Genomic DNA, 25,137 nt, shown 5'->3' with positions numbered 1-25,137 from the left:
TAACTATTTTCTGACTTGTCAGGTTACGGAGTACTTTGTATGAAGTACAGTCTGTACCTTATTTTCCCCCGAATCTCTCGTGGACTATGGTTCTGTGATTGTACTAGTGAAATGTGATGGGTTTGTCCAGCATGCAGAAAGTGGGATGAACAGGTATCCGTGCATGAAGACTATTCCTCCAACGCAACTCGCTTATGCATGCTATGCTGCATGTACGATTGAGGGGAGACTGAGAGACTCTGTACCTTGCATTCCTCACGCCTCTTTGTCTTCCACTAGCCAACCCAACCAGAAGGAATAATCGCCGCGTTTGACGTTGAGGAGTCGGATCAAACAATGATACGCACGCATAGTTTCTGCTATAGTCAAACCGCGAGTCCGACCAGGCCTTGATAAAACAACGAGATGATTTAGACTAGCCGCCGCAGGCCAAATGAACTTGAGTTCGTCCAGGTCCTTAATTTTATCGGAGGGATAACCGGCACGGCTGCAATCGAGATGATGCCGGAATCCCCATCGTGGTCCCCATCCTGACTCGACTCCGTCAGCCGTCCTGTTGAAAACCTGAAAACCTTTGTCTTCGAAAAACGTTCTTAACTTCTTCGAAGGGCCGATCTCCGTCCGGTCTTCGATCTCGGTCCCTCGGATGACGAAGAGGGACCGCTGCAATTAAACTCGAACCCACTGCACTACTACTAAACTGAAAGCCGGGCATCCTCCTAAATAATAAGCGACGACTCGACGGCCTCCCTTTTTCCTTGTCCTGCTTCCTGCTGCCAATCGCACGAACTCAAACGGCGCTCCAGACTCTTACGCATGGCCCCTGGCCCCTTTCGAGTCTAGTTCCTGCGTTGTTCACCGCCGCTGGGCAACTAAAATCCAGGGCTGAAGGGGGGGAAAGGTTCTTAAAGAGATAACTGCGGGTATTTCGCTGTTTCAGATTGCGTCCCGTCTCTTTCTCAGCCTTCCAGTCGTTCTGTCGTTTGTCAATCCTTTAGAAACAGTTCCCCAGCGGAGCTCCCAGGTCTCCGGTTAGACGCTCTTTTACGTACCGTTATTTGCATCATCTGCTCCATTCTACCCGGCTGTATCAGGGATCAGTGCTATCACTACTACTGGACCTGTTGCTCCATCGGTCGGATCTACCCTCTTTTCATCCCATAACCGTTGGGCGCCGTTGCTCTTCTTTTCTCGTCGAATTGTGTCGTCACTGTCGAGGCATTCCTTACTTCAGCGTCAAGAATTTTCGCCGACCACAACAAAAACACGCAGCAACGTGGTGATCGTGTTTGAGAGCTATACTTGCTGTCCGTTGTTTCTGCGAATCGTGACTGGTCGAGCGGTCGTTCAATTCTCGTCGCATCGCTCTATGCGATACCTGTTATATCTCCTCTAATTGATAATACTCTTGCGGAGGCATTTGCTTTCTTTTCTGCTTTTTTGTTCTTCCTTGTTTTGATATATTTGCCGCTTTGGGAGTTGCATTTCTGCGACGGTCCTATACTTCTACCACAGGTATCTCCTGATAATGAATTAATCGTCACTGCGACAACATGCGTTCGACCAATTCCTCTCCCCGACGGAGAGCGCTCCATGAACGCACGCCTTCTCATACCAACGAGTGCTCCCCGCCTGCATCCGTGCGAGCCGTCAGTGACAGATACCCAGAGCAGGAGGAACGGGATGTCTACTCGGCCACGCCATATCCAACTAAGCCGGAACAAATCCTCCCTCCACGACCTGGGAAAGGACATGAGTTCGTTCCAGACTCCCGCTTCCACATTGACGAAGGACCAAGTACATCCACCGGGACCTATTCTACGGATATCAGTGGCATTGCCGACAGCAGTTTGATTGATCCTTCAATAGGTGATTGGGACCTCTCATCGACTTTTGATGCTGGTAATACACCGCCGCAGTTGTGGGAGGATGATCCCAGCTCAAGCAAAACTTCTTTCCCGGACTCGGAGCTGCTCGATCACGAACGAGTCGGCGTTCGACAAGTCAGTGCCGCGACTGCTGCTTACTCAGATGAAGAATCGACTCTGCCTCAAAACGCGCCGACTATTAAGACTGTTTTTCCTGATTCCGTCTCTCGCCAGCCTTCTAGTTCAGTGATTGCCTCGTCTAGTAATACAAGTCCCAACATCATCCCTATAGGACCGCCATCCAGCCCTAACTACGTTTCCCTGGACACTTCGAGCCTCAATTTCGTACGGATTGGTGCCTCATCTAACCCGGATTCTGGCTCCCGGTCGAATTCGGTATCCTCGTTGAACTCGTTAGGAACTGTCATTCGATATGCAGACGCCGCACCTTGGACACATGGTTCATCGTCCGAGCTAGGGCCTTCGCGCTCAGGCTCTCAGTCCTTTCACTCCAACCCTCCACATCAGGTTCCGTCAATGGGGTCAATCTCAAACCAGGCCAGTGTTAGGGCTAGGAGCCATTCTCGTTCCGCCACATCGTCTTCGGGCAGCGGCCCCCGCTCTGAGATACGGCAAGCTGTGGTTGATAGTGGTTTGTTTATCCAATATCCAACTATAAGAGCTCCCTCGTCGTCTGGATCAAGGGTTGAGAACGCATCAATTTCGGCAGGCTCATCCGAGGATAACCTACATGAACCAACTGTGGATTACTCATCGGACCGGTTCAGATCTCACCTTTCCACCGTGACGTCCCGGTGGTCGGCGGAAGGTAACTCTGGTTTTGCCTCCCCCTCGGGCAGTAACTCGAGGACAGTATCACAGGATCTGACGCCTCCTCCCGCGGCGCTGACACGCCAAAGACTCACCTCGTCTTCGATATGGATGGTGAACGAGTCGGAAGATGACGAGTTTCTGGACAGCGTTGCTAGCTTACCGCCGCGTCCTACCAACCCTGGTGTCCCTCATAGCCAATCTTCAAGCTCCAGAAGCAGTAGTGTGCGGAGCAACCAGCGTCCCGGCACGAGCTCTAGCCTTGTCACAACCGCCATTCCCACGTGGGCCAAGTTCTATTATAGGGCAGAGGAAGAGGCCGGAAATTCTACGCTAGCTCTGGTGGAGGAAGTCAACCGCCTGGCTCCAGTCCGACCTCCAACTTCTAACTCCAGTTATATTCAGCGCTTCACCAGCGTTGTGACTCGGGCTAGAACCTTCACAAACGAGACTCGAAGCAGCGTTAAACCGCAACCTGTTGCAGATGCCCGCGACCCCCGAAGCCACTGGGCGAAAAAATCCGAGGCCTCTATATCAAGGACTGCATCGTCCCTTCACCGATTGCGACAGAGCTGGTCGCCTCACCTGTTTCCTGATAAACGCGGCGTTGCCACGAAATCAAGCTTTTGGCGTGCACCATCTCTTGATTCTCGGACTGAACCAATCCTTGGCCGGCGAAACCTCCAAGTCTGGTCCTTTTGTTTGGGATTCATTTGCCCCCTCAGTAAGTATTGCCTCAACCAACAAAGTAGGTCCTATTCTGACGTACCGCCCTTCAACCAGCATGGCTTATCGCCTCCTTTCTTCCCCTGCCAAAGAAACCAGAAATGGTAATGGAGGAAAACAGCGCACCTGAGCTCGAGGCAACGCTCAAGATGAGACTTCACGACCTTGAGCGCAAGCGGTACTTGAATGCTCGATGGTGGAGAAATCTTAATCGTTGGATGAACCCCCTAGGGTTGGTGATTATTGCCATCGTTGTATGTCCGGCTACACGTTGTCCACTGCTCTTGGCTAATACTTCTAGATCACACTGGCTGTTGTGGGAACCACAGTGGGCTTATAAGGAGTTCATCTCCCCTGTACTCCTCGCGCCGTTCATCGGCCCCCTGCACACAGCACGGTGCTCTTCAATTTCCACCACAGGCCATACCTGTTCATCCTTTCTCCCCAATCCGCAGCGTGACTGCCCCACGGGCAGCCTGGACTCTCTTCCGTTCTCGCTTTCCGACCTTCACCCTTTTATCTTCCTCTTTACCCTCGACTACTTCTTCGCCTCTTGTCCAAAGGAATCCTCGACATGATTGCACGACGTGATGCACATAATGTTTTATATTTATTTTCATTTCCCTTCACTCATTCAGCCCGGCGTTGTTCTTACTTCTGCTCGCCCTTTTCCGATCGATTTGATCGATGGCGGGGTCATCATTATCGTGGAGTAAAGGGTAATCGTTTTCACCGCGGGTTTTATTTACGACAACAGATACGGACGTTTATACTGGTTGGCTCTATTTTACTGGCTATATTATATCAGCTGGGAGTCTTTGCATCGGCGCCCTTCTTTTCTTATACACCATTTATGCCTTGATGTACAAACATTGGGATATTAGCTCTGGTTTTGTGGCAGATATTACAGTTATATACAATCATACATTCTATTTCGACGCATAGCGCTTCGTTTGGTAGCTTCTGAAGTTTCTAACTATGTAATGAGCACCAAACTACAGATTAATGTTATGAGATGATACAACAACAAAGATTTTACATAAATTACTGTTTGAATAGCATAAGGCTGGCGGGGGAGAAACAATTCATCAGTCTAGGTCGTTCAAATTAGCATATTATAGTCTATATGCGAGGGCTTGGCCAAGCAGTGTAACTGGCCATCCACTGATTGACAAGGGTAGGGTTTAGACGGAGACAAGGCGCCGAAAGCACTGATAAAATTTGGGGCATCAACAACTGCACTCGGGGCAATGGCAGTTGCTTATCCGAGTGTGCGGCCAATCTTGTTTTCGATAGCAGCCCTGAGTTCATCGCCTGTAGGCATCGTGACTACGCTGCCCTTTCTGCGTCTGGATTCAATCTCGGATTTGATCTCCTGCACTGCATCATCGAATTCCTGAATGGCGTCATTTGGAAGACCAAGGGTAGGCTCTTGGATGCTTTCCGTGCTCGTTGAGCGTGCGGCCTTGGGACGCTCGGCGCGGGATCTCGATTTCTTGATAAGAAAGCCCTTAGCTGGCGAAGAGAAGAAGACGAGAGAGGCAAAGACGGCAATGACGCCGTAGTAGTTGACGGTTTGCCAGACATACGTCGAAGCAGAAAACGTCAGAAAGATGAACGGCAGAACAACGAAAGACATGATGGCTTGGGTAACAAGCCAGCTGGAAAAGTCGTACAAACGCTTGTAAGGGCCAGGTGTACTTCCATCTGGAGAGAGGAAGAACGGTCTAACATAACGTCGGAAATCTAGGCGGCGTGAGCAATACGAGCAAGAAGAATGCGGCATGGACCTTGTACTTACTCTTGGCCACAGTCTGGATAAAAGAACCTAGAACAAATGAGAAATAATAACCGGGATAGAAGCCGTGCCAAAACGCGCTAGTCGTGAACGTCGCCAAACTCGCCCGAAACCCGGGCTTCTTCCCCTTGGGAGTGACGCGCAAGTAGACATAGTTTCGCAGCCAGTGGTTGGTGTTCTTGTTCCAGCTGCCCAAGTACGCATGCGAGTTCTGAGCGGTCTCGAGTTTCCAGGGGTCGATGTTTTCTAGTCTGTTCCAGAATACTTTGCCCGTCTTGGGATCAAACCCGTTATATCCCATTCCTGACAGAATACAGGCACCTTCGGTCAGGGTCCACACGCCATAGTACTTCGCCCGAGTCGCAAATCCTAAGGCATGTACAATCCAGACTCGTCGGGGGAATGAATAATCTAAGAAAGCGGGGTCCAGCAGGGTGTCTTTATTGTAGATTGATCCAAGTTGCAGGAAAACCACGATCCATATCAGACCAGTCACTGCTTTCTTGGCAGCGGGAGTTCCGCTCCGAGGAATCTTGCGCTTTTTTCGGGTGAGTGGCGCCTTGGACGGATCAGAGCCTGGCGGTACCTCGAAGAGTGTGGTGTCGATCCATCGACGATACGCAACATAGTCAAATGCGGGCCCACCAAAGAGACCTGGGAAGAACAACACGTAGCCCGCGTAGTCCAGGACCGATGGAAAGTTTGTGATTGCAGCATATTTCTGCGGATCCGACAGCTGGTCTTGAGGCAAGCGGCCATCATGTACGTTCCAGCAAAAAGCAGAGAGCTTCATCACAAGGACCATCTGAGCCCCTGTGATGTCGACAGCCTGCGGGTTGTCCATGATTTGACGAGTGATATGGTTGATAGACATGTGGCCCATCAAGAAGATAAAGCCAATCCAGGGCATCATTGAGCCATCTATATAGTAGGCGATAGCATAGATGCCCGCGGAGCTATAGAGGAGGGTCCGCAATCCATCCCACAAATCAAACAGTCCGACGAGGTAGAAGAGCGACACTGCAATATTGAAAGCATTTTTCTTCCACGGCTGAGCGTCCGGAATCCTCTTCAAAAGCGCTGCCAATGGGTACGAAAGGAGGAAGGAGGCTATAAGTTTTACTATAGAAGTGCCTCGCTGTTAGCTGAACCGACCAAACAGGATAAAACGAAAAGGAGCGTCAGGGAGAACGTACGTTCATCAACAGAAGCTCCAGTTATCTCAGCAGGATAACTGAACACTAAAGAGAAGCAAGGACAATGTTAGTTGGGCTCAATCTAAAGCTTCGACTTGATGAAATAGGGTAAAAAAAAAAAAAAAAAAGAAGTGACATACAAGTGTCAACGCCTGGAAACATGGTGAGTGCCCGGGTGGGAGTAAACTATAAGAAGGGCAACATGGAGTAGTCGATTAAAAGGAAGACAGTGATGTCTGGAGGATAGGAAAGGAGGGAAGACGTTGAGGTTCGAAGTTGTTGTTGAGGGTTGAGAAAGCATGACGGAATCACAGGGCCGATCATCAGGTCTCCACTCGGAGGCCGCCATCATTTCCCTCCTCAGGAACGGACAGAGTTTCACCCTCTTCACATGATTCCGCGGGGTTCTTGTCAAGCTACGCTTTTTGTTCTCTATTCTTCTTGCTAACATTACCAGCCGCCATGGACGTCGTCGCCGCGGTGTCCGGCTACATCTCCAAGATGGTCACCGCGGGTGATCCATCAACGTCCGGCTCCTCCACATCGAAGATGAAGATACTATTACTTGACAGTGAGACAGTGGGACACTCGCAAATTCTCTAATGTCAGTCGCGGCAAGCTGGGTGCTAACAGGTACTTCCGATAGGTGCCAATCGTTTCCACCGCGATCACTCAATCTGCCCTGCTGAACCACGAAGTATACCTCATCGACCGACTCGATAACGCTGCTCGAGAGCGGATGAGACATCTACGGTGCCTTTGCTTCGTACGGCCCTCTGCGACATCCATACAGCTTCTTATCGACGAGCTCCGCGAACCCAAGTACGGCGAATATTACATCTATCTAAGCAACATTATTCGTAAATCGTCCCTCGAACGCCTGGCCGAAGCCGATGTACACGAAGTGGTGCGGGTCGTCCAGGAACATTTCGCCGACTTTCTTGTGATCAATCCGGACCTATGTTCTTTGAATCTAGGTTATCCAAACCAGCGGCTCTGGGCCAACTCCCCGGATGTATGGAACGCGGATGCGCTGCAGCGAACAACGGAGGGGGTGATTGCGACGTTACTTTCTCTCAAGAAGAACCCGCTCATTCGTTATGAAAAAAATAGCCTCTTGGCCAAAAAGTTAGCCACCGAGGTTCGCTATCAGTTAACGCAGGAGGAGCAGCTTTTCAACTTTCGCAAAACCGACACACCCCCAATTCTACTTATCCTCGACCGTCGCGATGATCCCATAACGCCGCTTCTAACACAATGGACGTACCAGGCTATGGTACATGAGTTGATGGGCATCCATAATGGACGAGTTAACCTCAGCGACGTGCCAGAAATCCGTCCGGAGTTGCGAGAAATTGTTCTTTCTCAGGACCAAGACCCATTTTTCAAAAAGAATATGTTTCAGAATTTTGGAGACCTCGGGCAGAATATCAAAGAGTACGTGGAACAATATCAAGTGAAGACTAAGAACACGATGAACATTGAGTCTATTGCCGATATGAAGCGCTTCGTGGAAGACTATCCCGAGTTCCGCAAACTTTCAGGCAATGTGAGCAAACACGTCACGCTGGTCGGGGAACTTAGTAGGCGAGTAGGGGAGGAGACTCTGCTTGATGTGAGTGAACTAGAACAAAGTTTAGCTTGCAACGACAACCATAACAGCGACCTGAAGGTATGTCAGACTTACTATTCGATATGGCCCTAATATTAAACTAACACATCCTAGAATCTGCAAAGGATCATTCAAGTACCCACGGTACCTCCCGAAAATAAGCTGCGCCTGGTGGCTTTATATGCGATTAGATACGAAAAGCAGCCGTCAAATGCTCTTCCGGTCCTCCTTGATTTGCTCGTGACGGCAGGTAATGTGCCTTCGCACCGGGTCAACATTATACCAAAACTACTCGCGTACCATCACTCTTTGCAGGCCCCGCCTATCGCCGGCGGCTTCTCTGATCTCTTTGAATCCACGTCGCTATTCTCCGGTGCACGCGACAGATTCAAAGGCTTGAAAGGCGTTGAGAATGTCTATACGCAGCATTCGCCGCGATTGGAAGCGACTCTGCAGAATCTGATCAAGGGCAGACTCAAGGAGCTCCAGTATCCATTCCTTGAAGGTGGCGGTCACATCCGAGACAAGCCACAAGATATCATTATCTTCATGGTTGGTGGAACAACTTACGAAGAGGCAAAGATGGTAACTCAGGTCAACGCCAGCTCACCGGGTATACGGGTAGTTTTAGCCAGCACGTCTGTTCACAACAGTAAGAGTTTCCTTGAGGAAGTCGATGATGCTGTGAGCGGATGGCCGGAACCTGCGCCCTCCACCGCCGCTGGACGGCTTCGGAGAGACATCGGACGGTAGATACCCAACTGTGTTTTTACACCCAGTACTATGTGCTCTTTGCGGCGCACGGCGTTCTGATGGCTGCATTTTGCGTAGCGTTATGTATATCCAAAAGGCAAAGGCCCCGGACCCCGGAGGCGGTATTTGGTTCTTCAATTAAGATATATATATGGAATACCTCATGAATATGGCGACCGGGCTCTTGTGATTTTAGATTCGTGCAGTCGTACTTGTACTTAGAGCAATCGTGAAGAGGGAGTTACTGAAGTGAAGATGCCGAGGCCCCGGATTTTCTTAATGCGGAGATGAGCCGGAGATAAGCAGCGAGGGGCTCTTGACCCGAGTCAACGTCTCAGGAACTGCACGCTCTCTCCACATGCTTGACTTCATGGAGCTTCACAACTCTCCGCCGAGGGCGGCAACAGCCCTGTCGCCCTCTGCGGCAGCCAACAACCGTGAGCCGAAGCTCCAGCTCCCCTCGACGACTGACCCCCCAGGCCCGCAGAACCCGCCGAAGCCGCTTGTCTGGCTGGTACAGCATCAACCCTCCAATATTTCAAGCGCACATATGCTGACTCGCTCACTTACCCCGCTATAGATTTTTGGTGCAACTGGTCATATGGGTCGGTCCCTTGTGAAGACGGCTCTTTCGCGCGATGACCTTGTCGCAGCAGTCGGTCGCACATTCGAAACCAGCCCGCAAGCAATGAAGAAGCTCGAAGAAGAGCACGAAAACTGCCTCGGCCTCCTCTGCGACGTGCGCGCCCGTGAAACAGTTCAGCAAGTTATAGACCGCACAATCGAGCGCTTCGGCCGCATTGACATCATCGCAAACTGCGCCGGATACGGCGTCATCGGCGCCTGCGAGGACCAAGACGAATACGACATCCGCGACCAATTCGAGACGAACTTCACAGGGACACTCAATATGATCCAGTTATCGCTGCCTCATTTCCGGGAACGCCGCTCAGGCCGATATCTCATTTTCAGCTCTACCTCTGGCGCGCTCGGTGTGCCGGGGTTGGGGCCTTACTGTGCTTCCAAGTATGCTGTTGAGGGGCTTATGGAGAGTATGCTCTACGAAGTTGATAGCTTCAATATCAAGACTACTCTCGTCGAGCCGGGTCATATGCGCCGCGATGACGTGGGAGATCTTGTCTCCGCAGAACCATTTCCTAGCACTGACAGCGTGCATAACCTCTCTTCTCCGTTACCTTTGTACGGTCATTTCCTTGTGAAGCCTCCTAGCGACCCATATAATACACCTACGTCGCCCGCAGCCCATGCAAAGCGGATGCTCATGTGGCTAGGTGATAAACAGCCGGCAAGTGCGGTCAAGGCCGCGCATCTGGTTTGGCAGTTGGGTCATTGCTCTTATCCACCGCTAAGGCTTATTCTGGGGACCTATGCAGTAGAGAGTATTCGTGATCGTCTCAAGTGCATCATCGAGGAGATTGAGGACTGGAAATATCTTAGTTTCCCGTCTATGGATCAGCCAGCAGGCTCTGGGCCACAAGGAAAGGATAGGCCTACGCCGAACATGCAGGAGCATGACGAGGAAGGAAGAGCATGATTCGATGGCGGATCTGAGTCTTCTTTGAGGATGGGCTCGGGCTAGAAGGCAGCCTGCCTTGCTTAGAACTCCATGCTCCACAGTAAGCCCCCCTGGTCGTTCCACACACCCTCGTGCGAGTGAGCTCCCAGCAATAACGCTGCCCGTCAAAACCATCTAAACTGCTCGTCCGGTATAGGTATGGCAGTTGGGTTGGCTTAAATTCGCCCACTAGCAGCACGCTATTCTAGCATTTGCGATGAAAGAGAATAGCGTAAGGGTTCAGATGGGTTCAGATGTCAATACCATGTATTATATAGACACATTTGGCCCACCAGGGTATGTACAGGAATTGGTATCAACCAACTAGATCTATCTATATAGCATAGACAAGCAATCAAAGTAAGATCGAGGGACTCAAAACATCCCACCAGACCAAGCATTTCCATATCTTCATCCTCAAACACCAATTGCTCGTGAGACCAGCAAGCTTGACACAAGTGCACATATATTGTTTGGATTTATCGATAAGCATCATCGCCGCCGAGTCCCCGTCTCGGGGCAACAGCGCACTAGATTCAGTCAAATCGTAGAAAAACGCTCGCCGTCTATGTATCTGGCCGTTAATCATGAGCAGTCATAACACACGTTTCGCGGGCATGCCAGATCCGCCGTTTCTTGGCCATGTCCACGCCAAAGGTATCCGTGATGAATCCTTCGTCAGAGGGGTTGGAGGTGGACGAATCATCCGTGGTCTTCGCGTCGGCCTCCAAGGATGGACGTAGCAGTCGTAGTTCTTCGATTGTGGCGCCGAATTCGTACTCCCCTCGGCAGAGGACCGTAACGCCGACAGTGGCACTGGTGCTCTCGCCGCTGTTAAGCACCGGGAGGACCTGCTGCAGCATGCCTGTCCACGCGAGGCGTCTGGGAAGATCTAGCGCAACGTTGCTTGGTTGGTTACGGAGGCTGGGCTGGAGTCGGAGAAGCGGTTGAATTGGTCTGGAAGAGCGGTTGTGGACGGTAACGGAAAGGTCCAGCATTTCGTCTGTTCCGACTTTGTACTTCGACTTCCCTGTTCGGATGATGCTGCCGCACGTGTCGTCTCCGGGAAACGAAGGTTTCAAGGAGAAACTCGTTTCCACGTCCTCAAGTCGGAATGCATCGACCATGCGGGCAGTGAAGCGCATATTCCTCAAGTCAAGCATTCCTTCACGGCCACCCAAAGCTTCCTTCCATGATCCGCTGACCCTTTTGAGAAGCTCTTCACGATACCAGAAAGCCTCTCGTGCCGCCGCTTCGGCATCGAATGTAAGCTTATGCGCGCTGACAACGAACTGCCTCTTTGACCCAGTCTTCAGAGAAGGTATCGAGGCGTGAGGGTTCTGTACGTAAACACGAGGTAGAACGAGAACAAACCGAGATATTTGTCCTGGTTGGAGAACTTCATGAAGCGAATATTGGCCGGCCCCGTCAATACTCGTGGCAGCACCAGAGGTTGGCTCCTGAGGCTCTTCCGAGACATGTAAAGCCACTGATAGCGGATTCGGCCATGCATTTCGAAGGTCAAGGAGAAGTATGCAGTGGTCCGAGCCATATGTACCCTGCGCTAGGTTCAAAAGTACGGTAGCGAAGTGGTCGCTGCTGGCAGAGTCGGGCGATTCAGGAACCGTGCTGAGGAGAGGAGGATTGATGCCAGCTTTTGGTTCGTTCGACCATGCGAAATCGCTACTGAAGGGCAATATATTGCAGCGGGCTACTTCCAAGCTCGCATTCACCGTTGCAGTAAGCGGAATGAACAATTGTCTCGTATAGAAGATATCAGGCAATGCCTCGTAAGAGACTCCGATGCTGGAATAATCAATCTGCACAGTGGCCTCTTGCAGTCCAGGGTTACCGGCGACATCAATGATAAAGGTAGCGCATTGCCCTGCTGGGATGGAATAGTCATTCGGGTTCAACCCTTCTCTGCGCCATTGCAAAGCTGGCCTTGAGAGCTTCAACGCCAGTTCATACACTTCGACCGGCAACAAGTCCTTGTTGCTTAGCGCCGTCTGTATTTGCTTGGTTGTCGAGTCTTGGGATGTAAATAGGATGAAATCAAGGTCGCAAGACGACGCGTTGCGCAGCGTGATGCTGAAGGACGACCTCTCCCCTTCGAGAACCATGATAGCAGACTGGGACAACGACAGGGACTCTATAACAAGCGATGGCTGCGACCGAATAACCTTCACCTCACAAGAGGATGTGTCAGGTCCTTTCTTTGTAGATGCTTTTCCATCCTTGGAGAATGTTGAACTCCAGGATAGAGGACGCTCGACCGAAGGTTTCTTGGCTGCCAACCCGGTTCGTTTAAATTTGGCTTCTATGTCGGGCTTCCAGAAGTTTTGGAAGATGGGAAAGTTTCGCTCTCTGCAATGTCGAACCTTCACAGAACAACCGGTTACTTTCAATGAGCCCTCTTCTTGTGCTACCCCATACACTGTGATGCCCTGAAGACACAGTGGTGGAAGCAATATCCATTCCGCCACAGCATCCAGAGCCGCACCCTCGCTTTCAAGGCGTATCCGTTCAATTTCAACTTCAAATTCATAAGGGTTCTGAAGAGTGACTTGAAAAGCCGCAGGTTCCCCAGCAACCATGAGCAGCTCCGAAGCCTTGCCCGCTGCTTTGGAGAAGGGATTGTATAGAAATGGATCCTTGGTGGATTTTTCGCTGGTTGAAGTCACAGCGTCAAGCTCCGATTTAGATCGCCGAACGGGCCTCTTAAGGTCAGATAAAGACAACAGCTCAACGCCGCGTACCAAGAAATCATCCCAATACTCGGCCTCCAGACCTGCCACGCCAAGCCGGTTGGCAGCACCAACGGTACGTTTGATATTGTTCAGTAGACGGTTCTGTTCATCAGGTTGCAAGCAAGGCGCAGTGTAGGAGGATCTAGAGAGCATAAGATCGCCGCGAATGGTTTGGAGAAGCTCAACGGTGAATCGCAGGACACCACCGAAATCGGGGAGTGCTTCACACGAGTTGATGCACATTTTGAGAACATCAATCTTAAGATTCAAGTCGCCGTAACGGTCCAAGATGACGTGCCGGAAAGCCCGTTCAGTGATTGCTGTTATCGAGTCATACCCGGAAGTGTGGGGATCGGTGGCATTCTCAGGCCTTCCATTCCCCATCTCAATCCAAGACGAAGACTGTACGCCATAGACGTCTCCTATAGTAGCCAGGAGTGAGCGCATGCTGCGGTCCATATTCCCTGGACCCACGTCAAGGGCATTGATATCAAAAGCAGTGTCACTGAGAGAGGACAAGCCTGCTGCAGGATGGATGCCAACTTCTGCAGCTCCAATTTTGCGAGCTGTTACTAGGGCCGGGACTAGGATAGACAGAAGCTCTCTTAAGACAAAAGCCTTTTTTCGTGGAAGGTCAAGCGTATTTAAGACAGACACAACGCCAATAAGAATGGGTATAGCGTCTGTCGCCGGCAAATCTGAGCCAGCAGAAAGCGGCAACGCACGGAACAGAAAGTTTGCAATCTCGTTTTTTCGAAGTATCGTCAGTCCACGCGGCCGCTCGGGACGGATCAGCTGCTGTAGCGGTTCATTCATTACAATGTGCTTCAGAGCAATGTCGTCCAGCGCCCCGTCGCGGATGCGTGTGGCTACTAATAACCTTGACAGACGAATAACAGTCTCAGAAAAGACAAGCTGTGGAAGAGGCTCATCCGTAATATTAGCCGCACGGTTATACAGGTGCAAGATATTATTTGCCAGGTCCGGCAGAAGATTCGAGAGATTCTGGAGAGAAATAATTCGGTTTCCCGCCGACTGGCCTGTCGTTGAATCAAAGGGAATTGCTGCTGAAGCCTTGGAAGACTTGTCGGCAACAGGATAGCAGATTGGCGGAACCTATGATTGGAAGGGTTTAGCAACCAAGCATGTGCAGTAAAGGCTATAACAAACCTGAAAGTCCATGCCCGCCCAAGCAAACATGAGTAAACAGAGGAGAATTGACTCGAGCGCTTTGGCATGCCACACATAGTCGCTGCTAGCTCTAGCGTTCGACGCGGCTTCAACGAGTTCCTTTAAAGCATCCGGCCACCGCCCAGACTGAAGAAAAAGAGTTCCTATTACCACACCTGAGCGGCCCTTTATACGATTTTTGGTTCGATCTGTTGCGCTGAAGCCGCTCACTGACATGCGGTCCCTACTATGTTCTTTAGATGATGGTAAAGAACCCGGTTTGCCTAAGGCGGTGCTGGAGCGACTAGACAGCTGTATGGACCGAGTGATCTCATCAAAAGTTGTTGGTGTTTCATGATCCTCAGGTGCCGGAGAGCTTTGGCTAGAGCCTTGAGGGGTTTCAGGGGTGGAATTTGAATTTGCGGGAAGTTGTGCAGGCATTGTCATCCTATGGAACAGCTTGTCTGTTGGGCGCCGCCGCAAATCTGGCCCCCGATGCGGCCCCCATGAGGAGGCTTTTGGCGACTCAATAGTTGGAATACTCTGAATTGTTTTGGCAAATTCGTCCATCTCAGACAAGACAAGAGACGTGATATCACACAATACAGTCTTCATCGTCGTAGCCTTAGAGGCCTGCGGGTGTGGAATCCATAGAATGTTGTTTGGGCCATTGGAGACTTTTTCAACCCCGGCGTAGTCGAATATCAAAAGCTGATGTACGAGCGCCCTGGGATTCTTCTCCTTCAATAGCTCGAGGTCCTGCTGAAGTTGATTTAGTCCCTCTGGCTTCGGTGACTTGTCTATACCAGCTTTAGAACCATTCTGAGTTATACCGCTGGTGAGCTCCGTCCCATCAGCTATTGCAAGAACCACCAGTGGCTCCCTGAAGATTTCGAAGGGATACAGTTCAAGGTGCGAGATGGGAGGCATGGAAAACGAAAGGTCGTATAATATGATGCCCGTGGGAAATGCTAGCGGGGAGAACATGTCTATTGTTGAACGCTAATTAGTGACGTGCTCCGTTGCAACTTCCCAACAATATGCAATGTCAACAACTCATCCTTCCATCTACCACTCACTTCGATTAGGCCGCGCATCGGGGCTAATGTCGCCCAAGCGCACGACATTCTCGGCTTGCAATCTCGCGGCGAAACTGAGAAATCGAGACCGCTTGATCTGGCCGACGGGCAGGATCAATGCTCTTAAGCGCGCCGGCGCAATGGGTGAGAGAGGATCAACGCCCATCGTGACATCTGAATGGAGACGATGCGGAGGCACGGGACTGCTTCCAGACGGGCGAACACCAGTACCCTAGGGATCATGCGAGCCGCACCGGGCGAGGACTCGGAGTACGGAGTAGTGTCTGGGGCTCGCGGTTGTTGTCAGCAGTGCCTTGGTCACCTTGACCGCCGGTGCACGGCAGCAACAAAAAGTAGTTCTGAGCTACTGTAGGAGTATATCTACTCCAAATAATTTATTTAGCACCAGCTGTTCCTCCGGCCCTGTTCGACGCCTGGACCCGTGACCGCCTGCGGAGCGCCCCCGTGCCCGCTGGGGCTCCCGGCCAGGCACCGCCGCGTACACCGCCCGCGATAAGCTGATAAGCCGCTTTCCGATAAGCAGGAGTTTCGAGCATCGTCCGAGGCAAACACAACATTCAATGAGGAGTGTGGCTTGGAACTCTTCGTGAGGGAGTGGCTCGGAACTCTTCTCTTACATTTCTACAGGCGTTTTGGATTTTCTTTCTTGGAATCTCATCGATATATTTCTTGTTCCATTCTGCGCTCACTTCCGTTTATTCTGTCGCTTTGCCGTTCAGCCGCTCCGAGTCCTTCTATTCACTTGCCCAGTTGATTTGGCGCTGGCGCTACGGTGCTCTATGACCTCTAACTATGGCCCAGACCGTTGATTATACTGCGCTCAAAGCGCGTACTATGGGGTCTGGCGCGGACGAAGAAGCGGTCACTGTAGATACACGGGGCCTGATCTCGAAAGTACTGGCACGCTACTCGGGCCAATGGTAAGCTGGAGTCACTATATCAAGTCACTCTTCATCGTATAGATCTGCACTGACACACACAAAGGACAGTCTTGCGAGAGATGATACAGAATGCAGCTGATGCCAACGCGACGAAAGTTACGATCAAGTTTGAGACATTACCTTCCACCACAGTTCCCTTACCTTCTGCTGCCGACAGCACGACTATGATCAAACATACTATATCTCACCATACACTCAAACGTCTCCTAATTACCAACAACGGCACACCATTCAGTGAGAAAGACTGGGCTAGGTTGAAACGTATTGCCGACGGCAATCCAGACGAGACGAAGATTGGCGCGTGAGTTTTTCTTTTACATATGCTTAGGACTAGCTAGTTCAACGACTAATCCCGGTCCACACCCCAGGTTTGGTGTAGGTTTCTATTCGGTGTTCGACGAATTTGACGAACCATTCGTCTGTTCCGGGACAGATGGCATGGCATTCTACTGGAAAGGCAACGCTCTGTTCACACGCCGAGTGCAATTAAACGAGAAAGCCAATCCGGACACAACATTTGTCTTGGAATATCGCAATGATACCTCGCCCGTCCCGTCTTTGATGCAACTATGCCAGTTTTTATGCAGCAGCCTAACATTCGTGAACCTTGAATGCATAGAGCTATGGCTCGATGACAGGAATATACTGCGCTTGGTCAAAAAGATTGCCCCCGGTGTCACTCTCGCCATACCGAGGGACCTCGAGACAAAAACACAAGAGGGGTTGTTAAAGATTACAAGTGTCACGAGGGAAGTAGCTCAGGTCGACGCTGCCTGGATGCGCGTCCTTGAATGGAACCCAAATGCAAGCACCCTTGTCGAGGGTATTCGAGATACTACAGTATCGCTCCGCAGTTTTCTATCTAGGCTCACCCAGAGCTCGTCTGAAAAGACGGTGGATACTCAGAAGAAAGAAGTCGCGGGAGATTTGGGAGACTTGACGAAAACCTCAACAGCATCAGTTTTCCTGCATATCAATACTGCAAGCATTCAGGCAGCTATCAGTCATTCTCTGAGCAGCGAACTCGAACGAGCAACACTAAAGCCTCCACCTAAAAAGACGACAATTGCGGTGCTTACTGATACAAGTCTAACAACGTCTGCATCATCCGGAGCTGAGTTCTTATCTTCTATACTATCATCCAAGGGTGGTCGGGTCTTTATTGGGTTTCCTACACAGCAGACAACCGGCCTCAACGCCCATATCTCAGCTCCTTCCGTCATCCCTACTGTGGAACGAGAAAGCATCGATCTGAATACGAGGTATATTCGCAAATGGAATACGGAAATGTTGAGAGCAGCAGGAATAGTCTGTCGCATTGCATGGTCTGCAGAAATGGCTTCGGTGAAAAGCAGAATAATAGCGGCCAAGGAACCATCAAGGCCGTCAAAGATTCGAAAAGAGGACATTGTGACTGTTCTTCCTGAGGCTATTCACACTGCAAATCAGTTCGTGTTTCGGGAGTCTACACCTTCCTCCTTGCTCGGGCAGACGGTGGAAGATGCGTTTTGGACTTGTAATAAGAATGCTTCCATCGAGTTGCTCTCTAGCTGCGGCGTTGTCCACAGTCATCAAGCGCGCATAGCCTCCAAAGATCTGACTTTTCTGGACTCCATCCCTGTGTTGCCAGATGAGTTCGTGGAAGGCTCGAAAGAGTTCGTCAAAAAGTTGACACTGCTAGGACTTGTAACTGAAGTTACGGTCACTGACATCAAACGTGAGTTAGAGCACAGTCCGCTGCAATCCTCCCAAATCACCGAGTTTCTTGCCTGGTTGGGACGAAGGGCTGTCTCAGGTCAACTCGACATATACTCTGTCAGGAGCATACTAAATGTTGCGGTGGCATCCGCCGATGATGAAAATGACAAAGACAATGGTTTGATCAATTTTTCAGCTGTGTCGCTATTCTTAAACCCTCAGCGTATTCCTGGTGAGCTACCTTTGCCACCCGCTGTGATGCCGTTTAAGTACACAAAAGCTTTGAGCAAAAAGGAGCTAGACTTGTTTGGCTGGGAAGAACTGCAGATAGTTCCCTGGTTGAGTTGGCTTATTAGCAATGTCGAGATTGGCAAACGACTCACTCAGGAGCCCGTGTTCGCAGCACAGGTACTTCCAGTTATTTCAAGACAGTGGGAAAGCCTAAGTCAGTCCTCAAAACAGGACGTGGTCGATCATCTGCAAACGCGCAACGTGATTCCTACCAGAGTCGGTATGAAGCGCCCGAGTGAAGCATACTTTCCTTCCGTCCGTCTCTTTAATGATCTGCCCGTTGTCCATGGGCTTCAGGGAGTGAAAGAGAAATTCCTGTCTGCTCTTGGTGTCCGTAAGACGGTCGAGCTTGGTGTCATTTTTGAGCGTCTACTCAATACTCCTGGCGAATCTGATGAGAAGTCCCGGGGTCAGGGGAAATGGAGCCACGTCGATTTGATCAGATATCTCGCATCCGTCAGCAATGATATTCCTGCCAGCGACATCAATCGGCTCAAGGATACCAGTTTCTGCACCGCAGAGCCTATCTTAGACCACAATGGTGCGAGAATGCCAAATCAGAGCCGCTATAAGGCTCAGCAACTCTATGAACCGAGTGATGCTCTTAGAGCTTTGGGGCTCCCGGTTCTCGAGTGGCCCGGAAAGTTTATATCAAGCAACGCCGAGGGCAAGTTTCTAGCTAGACTGGGTCTTCAAACGTCCCCGAAAGTCGCTACGCTGACCCAAATCATGGCCTCGGCAGCCCAGCGCAACGATTGGGCTCTACACGGAAAGGCCATGTCTTATTACGTCCTTGAGTATGAAGCTAACGGCTATGGCGCTTTTGATTGCGGCTCGACGGGTGATGAATTTCTTCCAATCGAAATTCCGAACCATGCAGGCGTGGAGAGAAATTATAAAGTCAGTGCTCCCAGTAAGTGTTATACGGACGAAGGAGTTGCTCTGTTCGGATTTAATATCCTTCGCAAGGACCTTCACCGGCATGCTTCCAAGTTGGGTGTCCAACAACACCCCAAGCTATCCAATTGTCTTGATATATTGATCCGCAGGCCACCATCTACGAAACGAGATGCGAGGTCACTTTACAAGTATCTTGCTGGAAGGGTATCTGAGCTCACCGCACGCGATATAGACCGCGTTGGAAAAGCCGAGATAGTGCCGGTCCACACAGATGATAACAAGGGCAGCATAATGCGCTTTGTGGCTCCAAGACTCTGCTATCTCGGAGATGGCGAAGACTATAGGGATATTTTCGACTTTGTGGACTTTGGCCAGGATGCAAACCTCTTTTTGATGGCTGTCGGGTCGAAAAGTGAGCCAACGAAAGTGGAGCTTGCGCAGATGGTAGTTAGGGAACCGGCTCGAATATCTTCTACTCTACAATCGGCAGAGAAGTATTTGAGGCTCCTGCGAACTTTGGCGGAGGACATGTCCAGTCTAAGGAAGCACAAAGATCTAATGCAGGAGATGCGGAAGTCGGCATTCTTGCTGGCCAGTAAAGATATCCCCTCGGCCACAGTCCAAGTTGGGAAAGACATCAAGAAAACAATTGAAAACTCCGATGATGAAGACGAAGCTGAAGACGAAGGCATCCGAGAGTGGACTTTGGCCGCGGCTAGAGATACAATCGTGGTGGACGATTTCCAAAGCTTTGTGCTGTTCAAGGACCACGTATTCTCTGTACGTCATTTCTGCTTATTTTCAACCACAAATTACGCGAGGCGCCTACTAATTCGAATCTTTAAACAGACCCCTCAAGAAGAGATATTGGAGAAATTCTATCGTAGGTTTCTTATGGTCTCCATCGCGTTATTTCACCCGCTGATACTGCGCAGTTGCTTTGGGTGCTGTGCCGCTCAGCCAACTCGTGGAAGAGCGAGCGCACTGGGGAGCGTTGGTCCCTAACCAAACCGCTGGACTAAAACTACTAAAGCTGATCAGAGAACGCTCGAGGCTTTTCCTCCATGATCAGCCTCTTGATGGAATCCGGCATGATAGTCGTTGGATTGACAAGAATCTCAGAGTGCAAGTGGTTCAGTCAATTGTTCTGACGAAGACTCTAAAAGGTCGCGACGTTTCCTACCGCCAGGATAGAAAGGCCATAGTTACGGAAGTGAACAAAGAATGTGTCATGAGAATATGCCCTCAAAAAACGTACGACTTCTACGAAATTAGTCAAGCGCTTTCCCACTTGATTCTCGCACGACCAAAGCTTCATTCGGCTCTAACATTGGAGATGCTATTGAAAACTGATCTACTTGAGCTCAAAGGGCGTGGCTACGTATGAACAACCATTGACCCGTGGTCTTGATACTATACTAATGATTTGACCGTGTAGAATGTTGAACGCATTCTCAAGCAAAAAGCCCAGGAGGCTCAGATCGCAGAAACTCGGCGCCAGCAACAGCTAGAGGAAGAACGTCGGCGTTTGCAGGACAAAGAAAATGCCATGGTCGAAGAAGCCCAGAACCAAGCAGCTAAGACACAGGACGCGACATCGCCGCGGGGCCCGACATCGATGCCTGGTGTCTTTCCGGACTCTCCTTCGTCAAAGGATGTGCGACCCGTTTCACCGACGGAGCCCAAGGAGAAGCGAAACTTGTTCTCCTCATTTACTAAGCATTTTAGCCAGAGCAACCGGTCGTCTTGGAACCCCTTCGGCGAGACTCCCCCCTTACCGGATACGCCTAAAGAACACTCTCCACAGCCCCCGATTGAGCAACCGAAACCGAAACAGCCTCACCATGAAGCTCCTGTGACGGTCAACTCTGCTCTTCAGACACAAAGAAGTTTACTCCAAGCCGTGCAATCCAGCAGGCCTCATGGCTCGTCTGGTGTCTTTTCTCGACCGCAGATTGATCAAATTAATGAATTGAAGTCATATTGCGATGAGAAACCCGGTCATGACCTGGATTTTGCTGCCACACTCCCGTGTGGAGTTAACATCCTCATTGCCAGAACCGTCGAGAGGTCTGCGTTCTTAGCCAGTAACAGTGCTGGGATGAACTTGTTTGGGTCTATACTTGTAAGCATGCACTACATGTCCTTCCCTCCCTTCCTCACCTTCTTCACTACTACTCTATCATGCTGCCCAGGCCTCTAACACAAACTCACCCAGCTTGACTGCGCCGATGTATTCTCACTGCGGCCGGATACTGTGAGCATTTTCTATGACCCCGGCTCGAAGGCCATTGGGTTCAATCGGGCCGGCAGTATATTCTGCAATTATCACTATTTTCAGCAGCTTCATGAGAAGGCATTGCTCCAAATAGCCAATCCAGACCGGGCGGAAGCAATAATTTATTGGTGGGTGGTTTTGGCACACGAGCTTTCTCATAACCTCGTTTCGGACCATAGCTCTGCGCATAGCTATTACACGTAAATCTCGTCTCCCCTCATTGTCACGATTGCGCAGTTACTAATTCTGCTACAGAGAAAGCTTTGTAAGCCAATACTTTCCTAGAGTTGCAGCCAAGATTGCCAGTGCAACTACGAAGAGTCCAATTCCCGAGCAATGAAGGCGTTGTTGTTGGAAGAAGCCGTTTATTACCCTGTGATATAGGGCAGACTATAGACGTTGGTTAATATGGTTGCAAAATTTGCATATTTGCCTATACACGTAACATATATATACTCTGCCCATCTCGACTTCTAGAAGATTGCGACGTTACCTAGGTATTGTCGAACCGTGGAACAATCGATCCATGGGAATAATAGTTGAGGACCCACCACTGCCGGACTGGCTGCTCGTCTTTCCCTGTATCAGTAATTCTTCGTTTCGCCGCTGGCGCCACCACCAAACACCAAATCCCTTCGGTCTTCCAGAGACGCCCTCTAAAAACTCAACTTGTCCAAGAGAAATCTTCGTCATGCGCGTCTCACATCAGGAATAAGCATGGTGGTGATTTCTACCAGTCATCTTTCAGCACAACCGACCCACAATTGGCTGATATAGAAGAGCCTGCTTCTCTTCATCGATTATCAATTACTCCACTTTCAACTTCATAACTTTGTTGCTATCTTTTTCTTTATTATTAACCACGCTATCGTACAGTCCACCTCAGCGTTCGCGATGGCGCCGCTCCTGGGAGACTGGACGACGTCAAATACTGGCCCGGACCCCAGCGTGGCTCAGAGTATGCGGCAAAAAAGTGTACTTTTTGTGGACGCTTATGATTCTTTCTCCTATAATGTCATATCTATGCTCGAAGAAGTCATAGGCGTCACGGTCACGGTAATAATGATTGATGCGGAATGGCCTGATGGCAACATGCTGGAGTTTCTTCAACACTACGATGCAGTCGTTTTGGGACCAGGACCAGGGGACCCCAATGTTCCGGAAGATGTTGGTATCATGGCAGATATCTGGAATATCGACAGCTCACATATGCTGCCGGTCCTAGGTATCTGCCTTGGGTTCCAAAGTTTGTGTCTTTATCATGGCACTCCTATCGGGAGGTTACCGGAACCTCTGCATGGACAGGTTCGTCGGGTTACAACAGCACAGAGAGACATCTTCGAAAATATACAAGATCTGGAAGTCACTCTATATCACTCACTATATGCCATGTACGATGAACCATTAACGGCGCCTTCCTGCGGTGATGCAGCGTCTTCAAGTTCGGTCCTTGATGTTCTTGCCTGGTTCTCTATCCAGCCAGATGATCTCTCTTCTTCAGCTACGTGGGTTCCAATGGCTGTTCGACATACGACGAAGCCTTTTTGGGGGGTGCAGTTTCACCCCGAATCTTGCAAGTCTGACCAGGAAACGTGTAATGAGCTACTTCGCAAATGGTGGGATATGGCCATTAAGTTCAACAAAAGCCATGGTCGTGAAGGATATGGGAGTTTGCCTATCGATATAATTCGACCCTCGTGCGAGGACACTCGCCTGCCAGATGTGGCTTTCACGATGCTGAATTGGAGTGCGTCCTCTGGCTCCAATTGCGCCTCTAGATTCCTCGCGTCATGTCACCTGGATGCTGAAGCAGTTTGCGAACTTTTTAACAACCCGGGCGTTCCAACAGTTCTATTCCGGTCGAATGGCAAACACAGCGTCCTTTCAATACCAAGTCCTGGAAGCTGGAGGCTCGAATACTTCGCCCAGCGACGGTCATTACTAATGCAACGCCGACCACTGGACTCTAGCTCCTGCGATGCCGTGAATGTTGCAGACACAAAGCTAGAAGCAGCCATGTCTATATCACAATTTTGGGATGTATTAAGGTATTTGATGGACTTGAAGAAAGTCGAATCGGGAAGCACCGACGTTCCCTTCTGGGCAGGATTCCTAGGTTATTTCTCTTATGAACTCGGACTGGCTTGCCTTGCTCACCCAAAACATGAAACTGGAAGCCTTGGAGATGATTATTGCTCTCGAGGGAGAGCCGGCGGTGAAGATCCACCAGATGTCAGCCTCTTGTGGACTGACAGGAGCATTGTTTTTGACCATGAGACGAGTCGAGTTACCGTACAATCAATTAGAGAAGAGGATGATTTACCAGCTGGCTGGTTAGACCAGGCTCTGAAAGTGCTGAAACGTGCCTCGTGCCACGAGATTTCGCCAACATCAGAAAACTCCGCCGCGGACAACGAGATTCTAGACTCTGTTCTAAGTGAGGGAGTGATTCAATTTCCAAGCGAGGAAGCTTATTTGCATCAGGTCGAGGCCTGCAAAGACGAATTAAGGGCCGGTGAATCGTACGAGCTATGTCTTACTTGCGAAACATCCATCGCTCTTCCATCCCCGGATTCTCCAATTGAGCGCATCGAGTTTCCCTGGAGATTGTACAAGCGACTACGAAAATACAATCCTGCTGCGTTCAGTGCCTTTGCGAGGTTGGGAACTGTCAAGATTGTGAGCAGCAGTCCTGAATGCTTCCTCAACTGGGACCGGTACTCAACTCTGGAGATGAAGCCGATGAAAGGAACTGTGAGAAAGTCGGACACCATGACGATGGAAAAGGCACGGGAAATCCTCGGGTCAACCAAGGAGATGGCCGAGAATCTCATGATCGCGGATCTTATCCGGCATGACCTCTACGGCATCTGCGGCGCGGGCAACGTCCACGTCGAGAAGCTGCTCGAAGTGGAGGATCATGGGCGAGTCTATCAGATGATTACGCATGTCAAGGGGCATGTTGACCCCTGTCGACCTGGTTACGCCGCGAAAAGCCTGCCACGGCTACAATCGTCAAATATGTCTGGATACGGACTCACGGCATTGCAGCGGTGTCTACCGCCCGGCTCCATGACTGGGGCCCCGAAGGAACGATCTTGCATGCATCTTGCCTCAATCGAGGGCCGGAAGCGCGGGATCTACTCTGGTGTGATGGGCTTTCTCGACCTTGGAGGAGGAGGAAGTTTCTCCGTCCTGATTCGTACGGCTTTTACCTCCTCTGGTGACGATGACGACATCCAAAAGTGGCGGATCGGTGCTGGAGGCGCAGTGACCATGCTCAGCAGCGCAGAAGGTGAATGGGACGAGATGCTCACCAAGTTGCGGACTGTCTGTGGCATATTTATGCCATCTCATACGAAATAATGATGAGGATGGCGCGGCCTAACATTTTGATGTATATATTGCACGGCAACGATTTTCAACAGTTGCCTATGACGATTGATGGAACTACATAAATTTAGACGGGATAGATGGGTCGGATTCAACATTCAGCGTGGGAATGAGCGTTTCCCTCTTTTTGCATTTGTTGAATATGTTTCAATACCTCAAGTTTTGCAGTTTTTTATTCGTTCAGATACATATCAAAGCGTACAAATGCATCGACACCGTTTGACTACTCCCCCTATGCTCTTATAGTATTTAGTGC

At 50.3% G+C, this 25,137-nt stretch overlaps 7 protein-coding genes across 7 annotated transcripts; 5 read left to right on the top strand and 2 right to left on the bottom strand.

The window, feature by feature from the left end:
• The first annotated feature begins 1,134 nt into the window (after window positions 1-1,134).
• On the top strand, window positions 1,135-3,882 carry BDW74DRAFT_108663 (putative serine-rich protein). The gene is made up of 3 exons (XM_073721720.1): window positions 1,135-3,423; window positions 3,483-3,679; window positions 3,727-3,882. Exons 1-3 carry the CDS (start codon window positions 1,554-1,556, stop codon window positions 3,763-3,765), a joined length of 2,106 nt encoding a protein of 701 aa, XP_073578440.1. The 5' UTR covers window positions 1,135-1,553; the 3' UTR covers window positions 3,766-3,882.
• A 447-nt stretch (window positions 3,883-4,329) lies between these two features.
• BDW74DRAFT_163183 (lysophospholipid acyltransferase) lies at window positions 4,330-6,701 on the bottom strand. Its single transcript, XM_073726070.1, has 4 exons — window positions 6,560-6,701; window positions 6,420-6,464; window positions 5,227-6,345; window positions 4,330-5,171 (listed from the first exon to the last, which is right to left on the bottom strand). The coding sequence occupies exons 1-4, from the start codon at window positions 6,579-6,581 to the stop codon at window positions 4,687-4,689; spliced, it is 1,671 nt and encodes a 556-aa protein (XP_073578439.1). The 5' UTR covers window positions 6,582-6,701; the 3' UTR covers window positions 4,330-4,686.
• A 93-nt stretch (window positions 6,702-6,794) lies between these two features.
• On the top strand, window positions 6,795-8,960 carry BDW74DRAFT_163181 (Sec1 family protein). Its single transcript, XM_073726069.1, has 3 exons — window positions 6,795-6,998; window positions 7,066-8,091; window positions 8,146-8,960. The coding sequence occupies exons 1-3, from the start codon at window positions 6,882-6,884 to the stop codon at window positions 8,782-8,784; spliced, it is 1,782 nt and encodes a 593-aa protein (XP_073578438.1). The 5' UTR covers window positions 6,795-6,881; the 3' UTR covers window positions 8,785-8,960.
• A 115-nt stretch (window positions 8,961-9,075) lies between these two features.
• Window positions 9,076-10,640, top strand: BDW74DRAFT_108635 (SDR family oxidoreductase). The gene is made up of 2 exons (XM_073721718.1): window positions 9,076-9,298; window positions 9,365-10,640. Exons 1-2 carry the CDS (start codon window positions 9,143-9,145, stop codon window positions 10,337-10,339), a joined length of 1,131 nt encoding a protein of 376 aa, XP_073578437.1. The 5' UTR covers window positions 9,076-9,142; the 3' UTR covers window positions 10,340-10,640.
• Window positions 10,641-15,730, bottom strand: BDW74DRAFT_108638 (TRAPPII-specific subunit TRS120). The gene is made up of 3 exons (XM_073721719.1): window positions 15,360-15,730; window positions 14,281-15,269; window positions 10,641-14,226 (listed from the first exon to the last, which is right to left on the bottom strand). Exons 1-3 carry the CDS (start codon window positions 15,523-15,525, stop codon window positions 10,942-10,944), a joined length of 4,440 nt encoding a protein of 1,479 aa, XP_073578436.1. The 5' UTR covers window positions 15,526-15,730; the 3' UTR covers window positions 10,641-10,941.
• A 208-nt stretch (window positions 15,731-15,938) lies between these two features.
• Window positions 15,939-22,106, top strand: BDW74DRAFT_163177 (histidine kinase-like ATPase domain-containing protein). The gene is made up of 8 exons (XM_073726068.1): window positions 15,939-16,300; window positions 16,365-16,622; window positions 16,690-19,990; window positions 20,060-20,093; window positions 20,146-20,591; window positions 20,649-21,335; window positions 21,429-21,688; window positions 21,744-22,106. The coding sequence occupies exons 1-8, from the start codon at window positions 16,173-16,175 to the stop codon at window positions 21,826-21,828; spliced, it is 5,199 nt and encodes a 1,732-aa protein (XP_073578435.1). The 5' UTR covers window positions 15,939-16,172; the 3' UTR covers window positions 21,829-22,106.
• Window positions 22,098-25,096, top strand: pabA (aminodeoxychorismate synthase pabA). The gene has a single exon (XM_073726067.1). It carries the CDS (start codon window positions 22,383-22,385, stop codon window positions 24,852-24,854), a length of 2,472 nt encoding a protein of 823 aa, XP_073578434.1. The 5' UTR covers window positions 22,098-22,382; the 3' UTR covers window positions 24,855-25,096.
• The last annotated feature ends 41 nt before the right edge of the window (window positions 25,097-25,137 follow it).

The sequence above is a fragment of the Aspergillus multicolor genome, assembly GCF_047715735.1.
Source record: "Aspergillus multicolor strain CBS 133.54 unplaced genomic scaffold BDW74scaffold_46, whole genome shotgun sequence".
NCBI lineage: Eukaryota > Fungi > Ascomycota > Eurotiomycetes > Eurotiales > Aspergillaceae > Aspergillus > Aspergillus multicolor.
The sequence above is the reverse complement of the archived record's forward strand: the minus strand, read 5'-3'. Positions and strand labels throughout refer to the sequence as shown.

What these genes read in the sequence shown, in the direction of transcription:
- BDW74DRAFT_108663 (XM_073721720.1), top strand. Translation starts at nt 1,554, where the DNA reads ATGCGTTCGACCAATTCCTCTCCCCGACGGAGAGCGCTCCATGAACGC. An exon ending in GGGATTCATTTGCCCCCTCA is followed by an intron (nt 3,424 to 3,482) that starts GTAAGTATTGCC and finishes CCCTTCAACCAG; the next exon opens with CATGGCTTATCGCCTCCTTT. An exon ending in TGGTGATTATTGCCATCGTT is followed by an intron (nt 3,680 to 3,726) that starts GTATGTCCGGCT and finishes TAATACTTCTAG; the next exon opens with ATCACACTGGCTGTTGTGGG.
- BDW74DRAFT_163183 (XM_073726070.1), bottom strand. Translation starts at nt 6,581, where the DNA reads ATGTTTCCAGGCGTTGACACTT. An exon ending in TGGAGCTTCTGTTGATGAAC is followed by an intron (nt 6,346 to 6,419) that starts GTACGTTCTCCC and finishes GCACTTCTATAG; the next exon opens with TAAAACTTATAGCCTCCTTC. An exon ending in TATCCAGACTGTGGCCAAGA is followed by an intron (nt 5,172 to 5,226) that starts GTAAGTACAAGG and finishes CACGCCGCCTAG; the next exon opens with ATTTCCGACGTTATGTTAGA.
- BDW74DRAFT_163181 (XM_073726069.1), top strand. Translation starts at nt 6,882, where the DNA reads ATGGACGTCGTCGCCGCGGTGTCCGGCTACATCTCCAAGATGGTCACC. An exon ending in TATTACTTGACAGTGAGACA is followed by an intron (nt 6,999 to 7,065) that starts GTGGGACACTCG and finishes TACTTCCGATAG; the next exon opens with GTGCCAATCGTTTCCACCGC. An exon ending in ACCATAACAGCGACCTGAAG is followed by an intron (nt 8,092 to 8,145) that starts GTATGTCAGACT and finishes AACACATCCTAG; the next exon opens with AATCTGCAAAGGATCATTCA.
- BDW74DRAFT_108635 (XM_073721718.1), top strand. Translation starts at nt 9,143, where the DNA reads ATGCTTGACTTCATGGAGCTTCACAACTCTCCGCCGAGGGCGGCAACA. An exon ending in CGAAGCCGCTTGTCTGGCTG is followed by an intron (nt 9,299 to 9,364) that starts GTACAGCATCAA and finishes ACCCCGCTATAG; the next exon opens with ATTTTTGGTGCAACTGGTCA.
- BDW74DRAFT_108638 (XM_073721719.1), bottom strand. Translation starts at nt 15,525, where the DNA reads ATGGGCGTTGATCCTCTCTCACCCATTGCGCCGGCGCGCTTAAGAGCA. An exon ending in CGATGCGCGGCCTAATCGAA is followed by an intron (nt 15,270 to 15,359) that starts GTGAGTGGTAGA and finishes GTTCAACAATAG; the next exon opens with ACATGTTCTCCCCGCTAGCA. An exon ending in GGGCGGGCATGGACTTTCAG is followed by an intron (nt 14,227 to 14,280) that starts GTTTGTTATAGC and finishes TTCCAATCATAG; the next exon opens with GTTCCGCCAATCTGCTATCC.
- BDW74DRAFT_163177 (XM_073726068.1), top strand. Translation starts at nt 16,173, where the DNA reads ATGGCCCAGACCGTTGATTATACTGCGCTCAAAGCGCGTACTATGGGG. An exon ending in GATATTGGAGAAATTCTATC is followed by an intron (nt 20,094 to 20,145) that starts GTAGGTTTCTTA and finishes GATACTGCGCAG; the next exon opens with TTGCTTTGGGTGCTGTGCCG. An exon ending in ACTTGTTTGGGTCTATACTT is followed by an intron (nt 21,336 to 21,428) that starts GTAAGCATGCAC and finishes AAACTCACCCAG; the next exon opens with CTTGACTGCGCCGATGTATT.
- pabA (XM_073726067.1), top strand. Translation starts at nt 22,383, where the DNA reads ATGGCGCCGCTCCTGGGAGACTGGACGACGTCAAATACTGGCCCGGAC.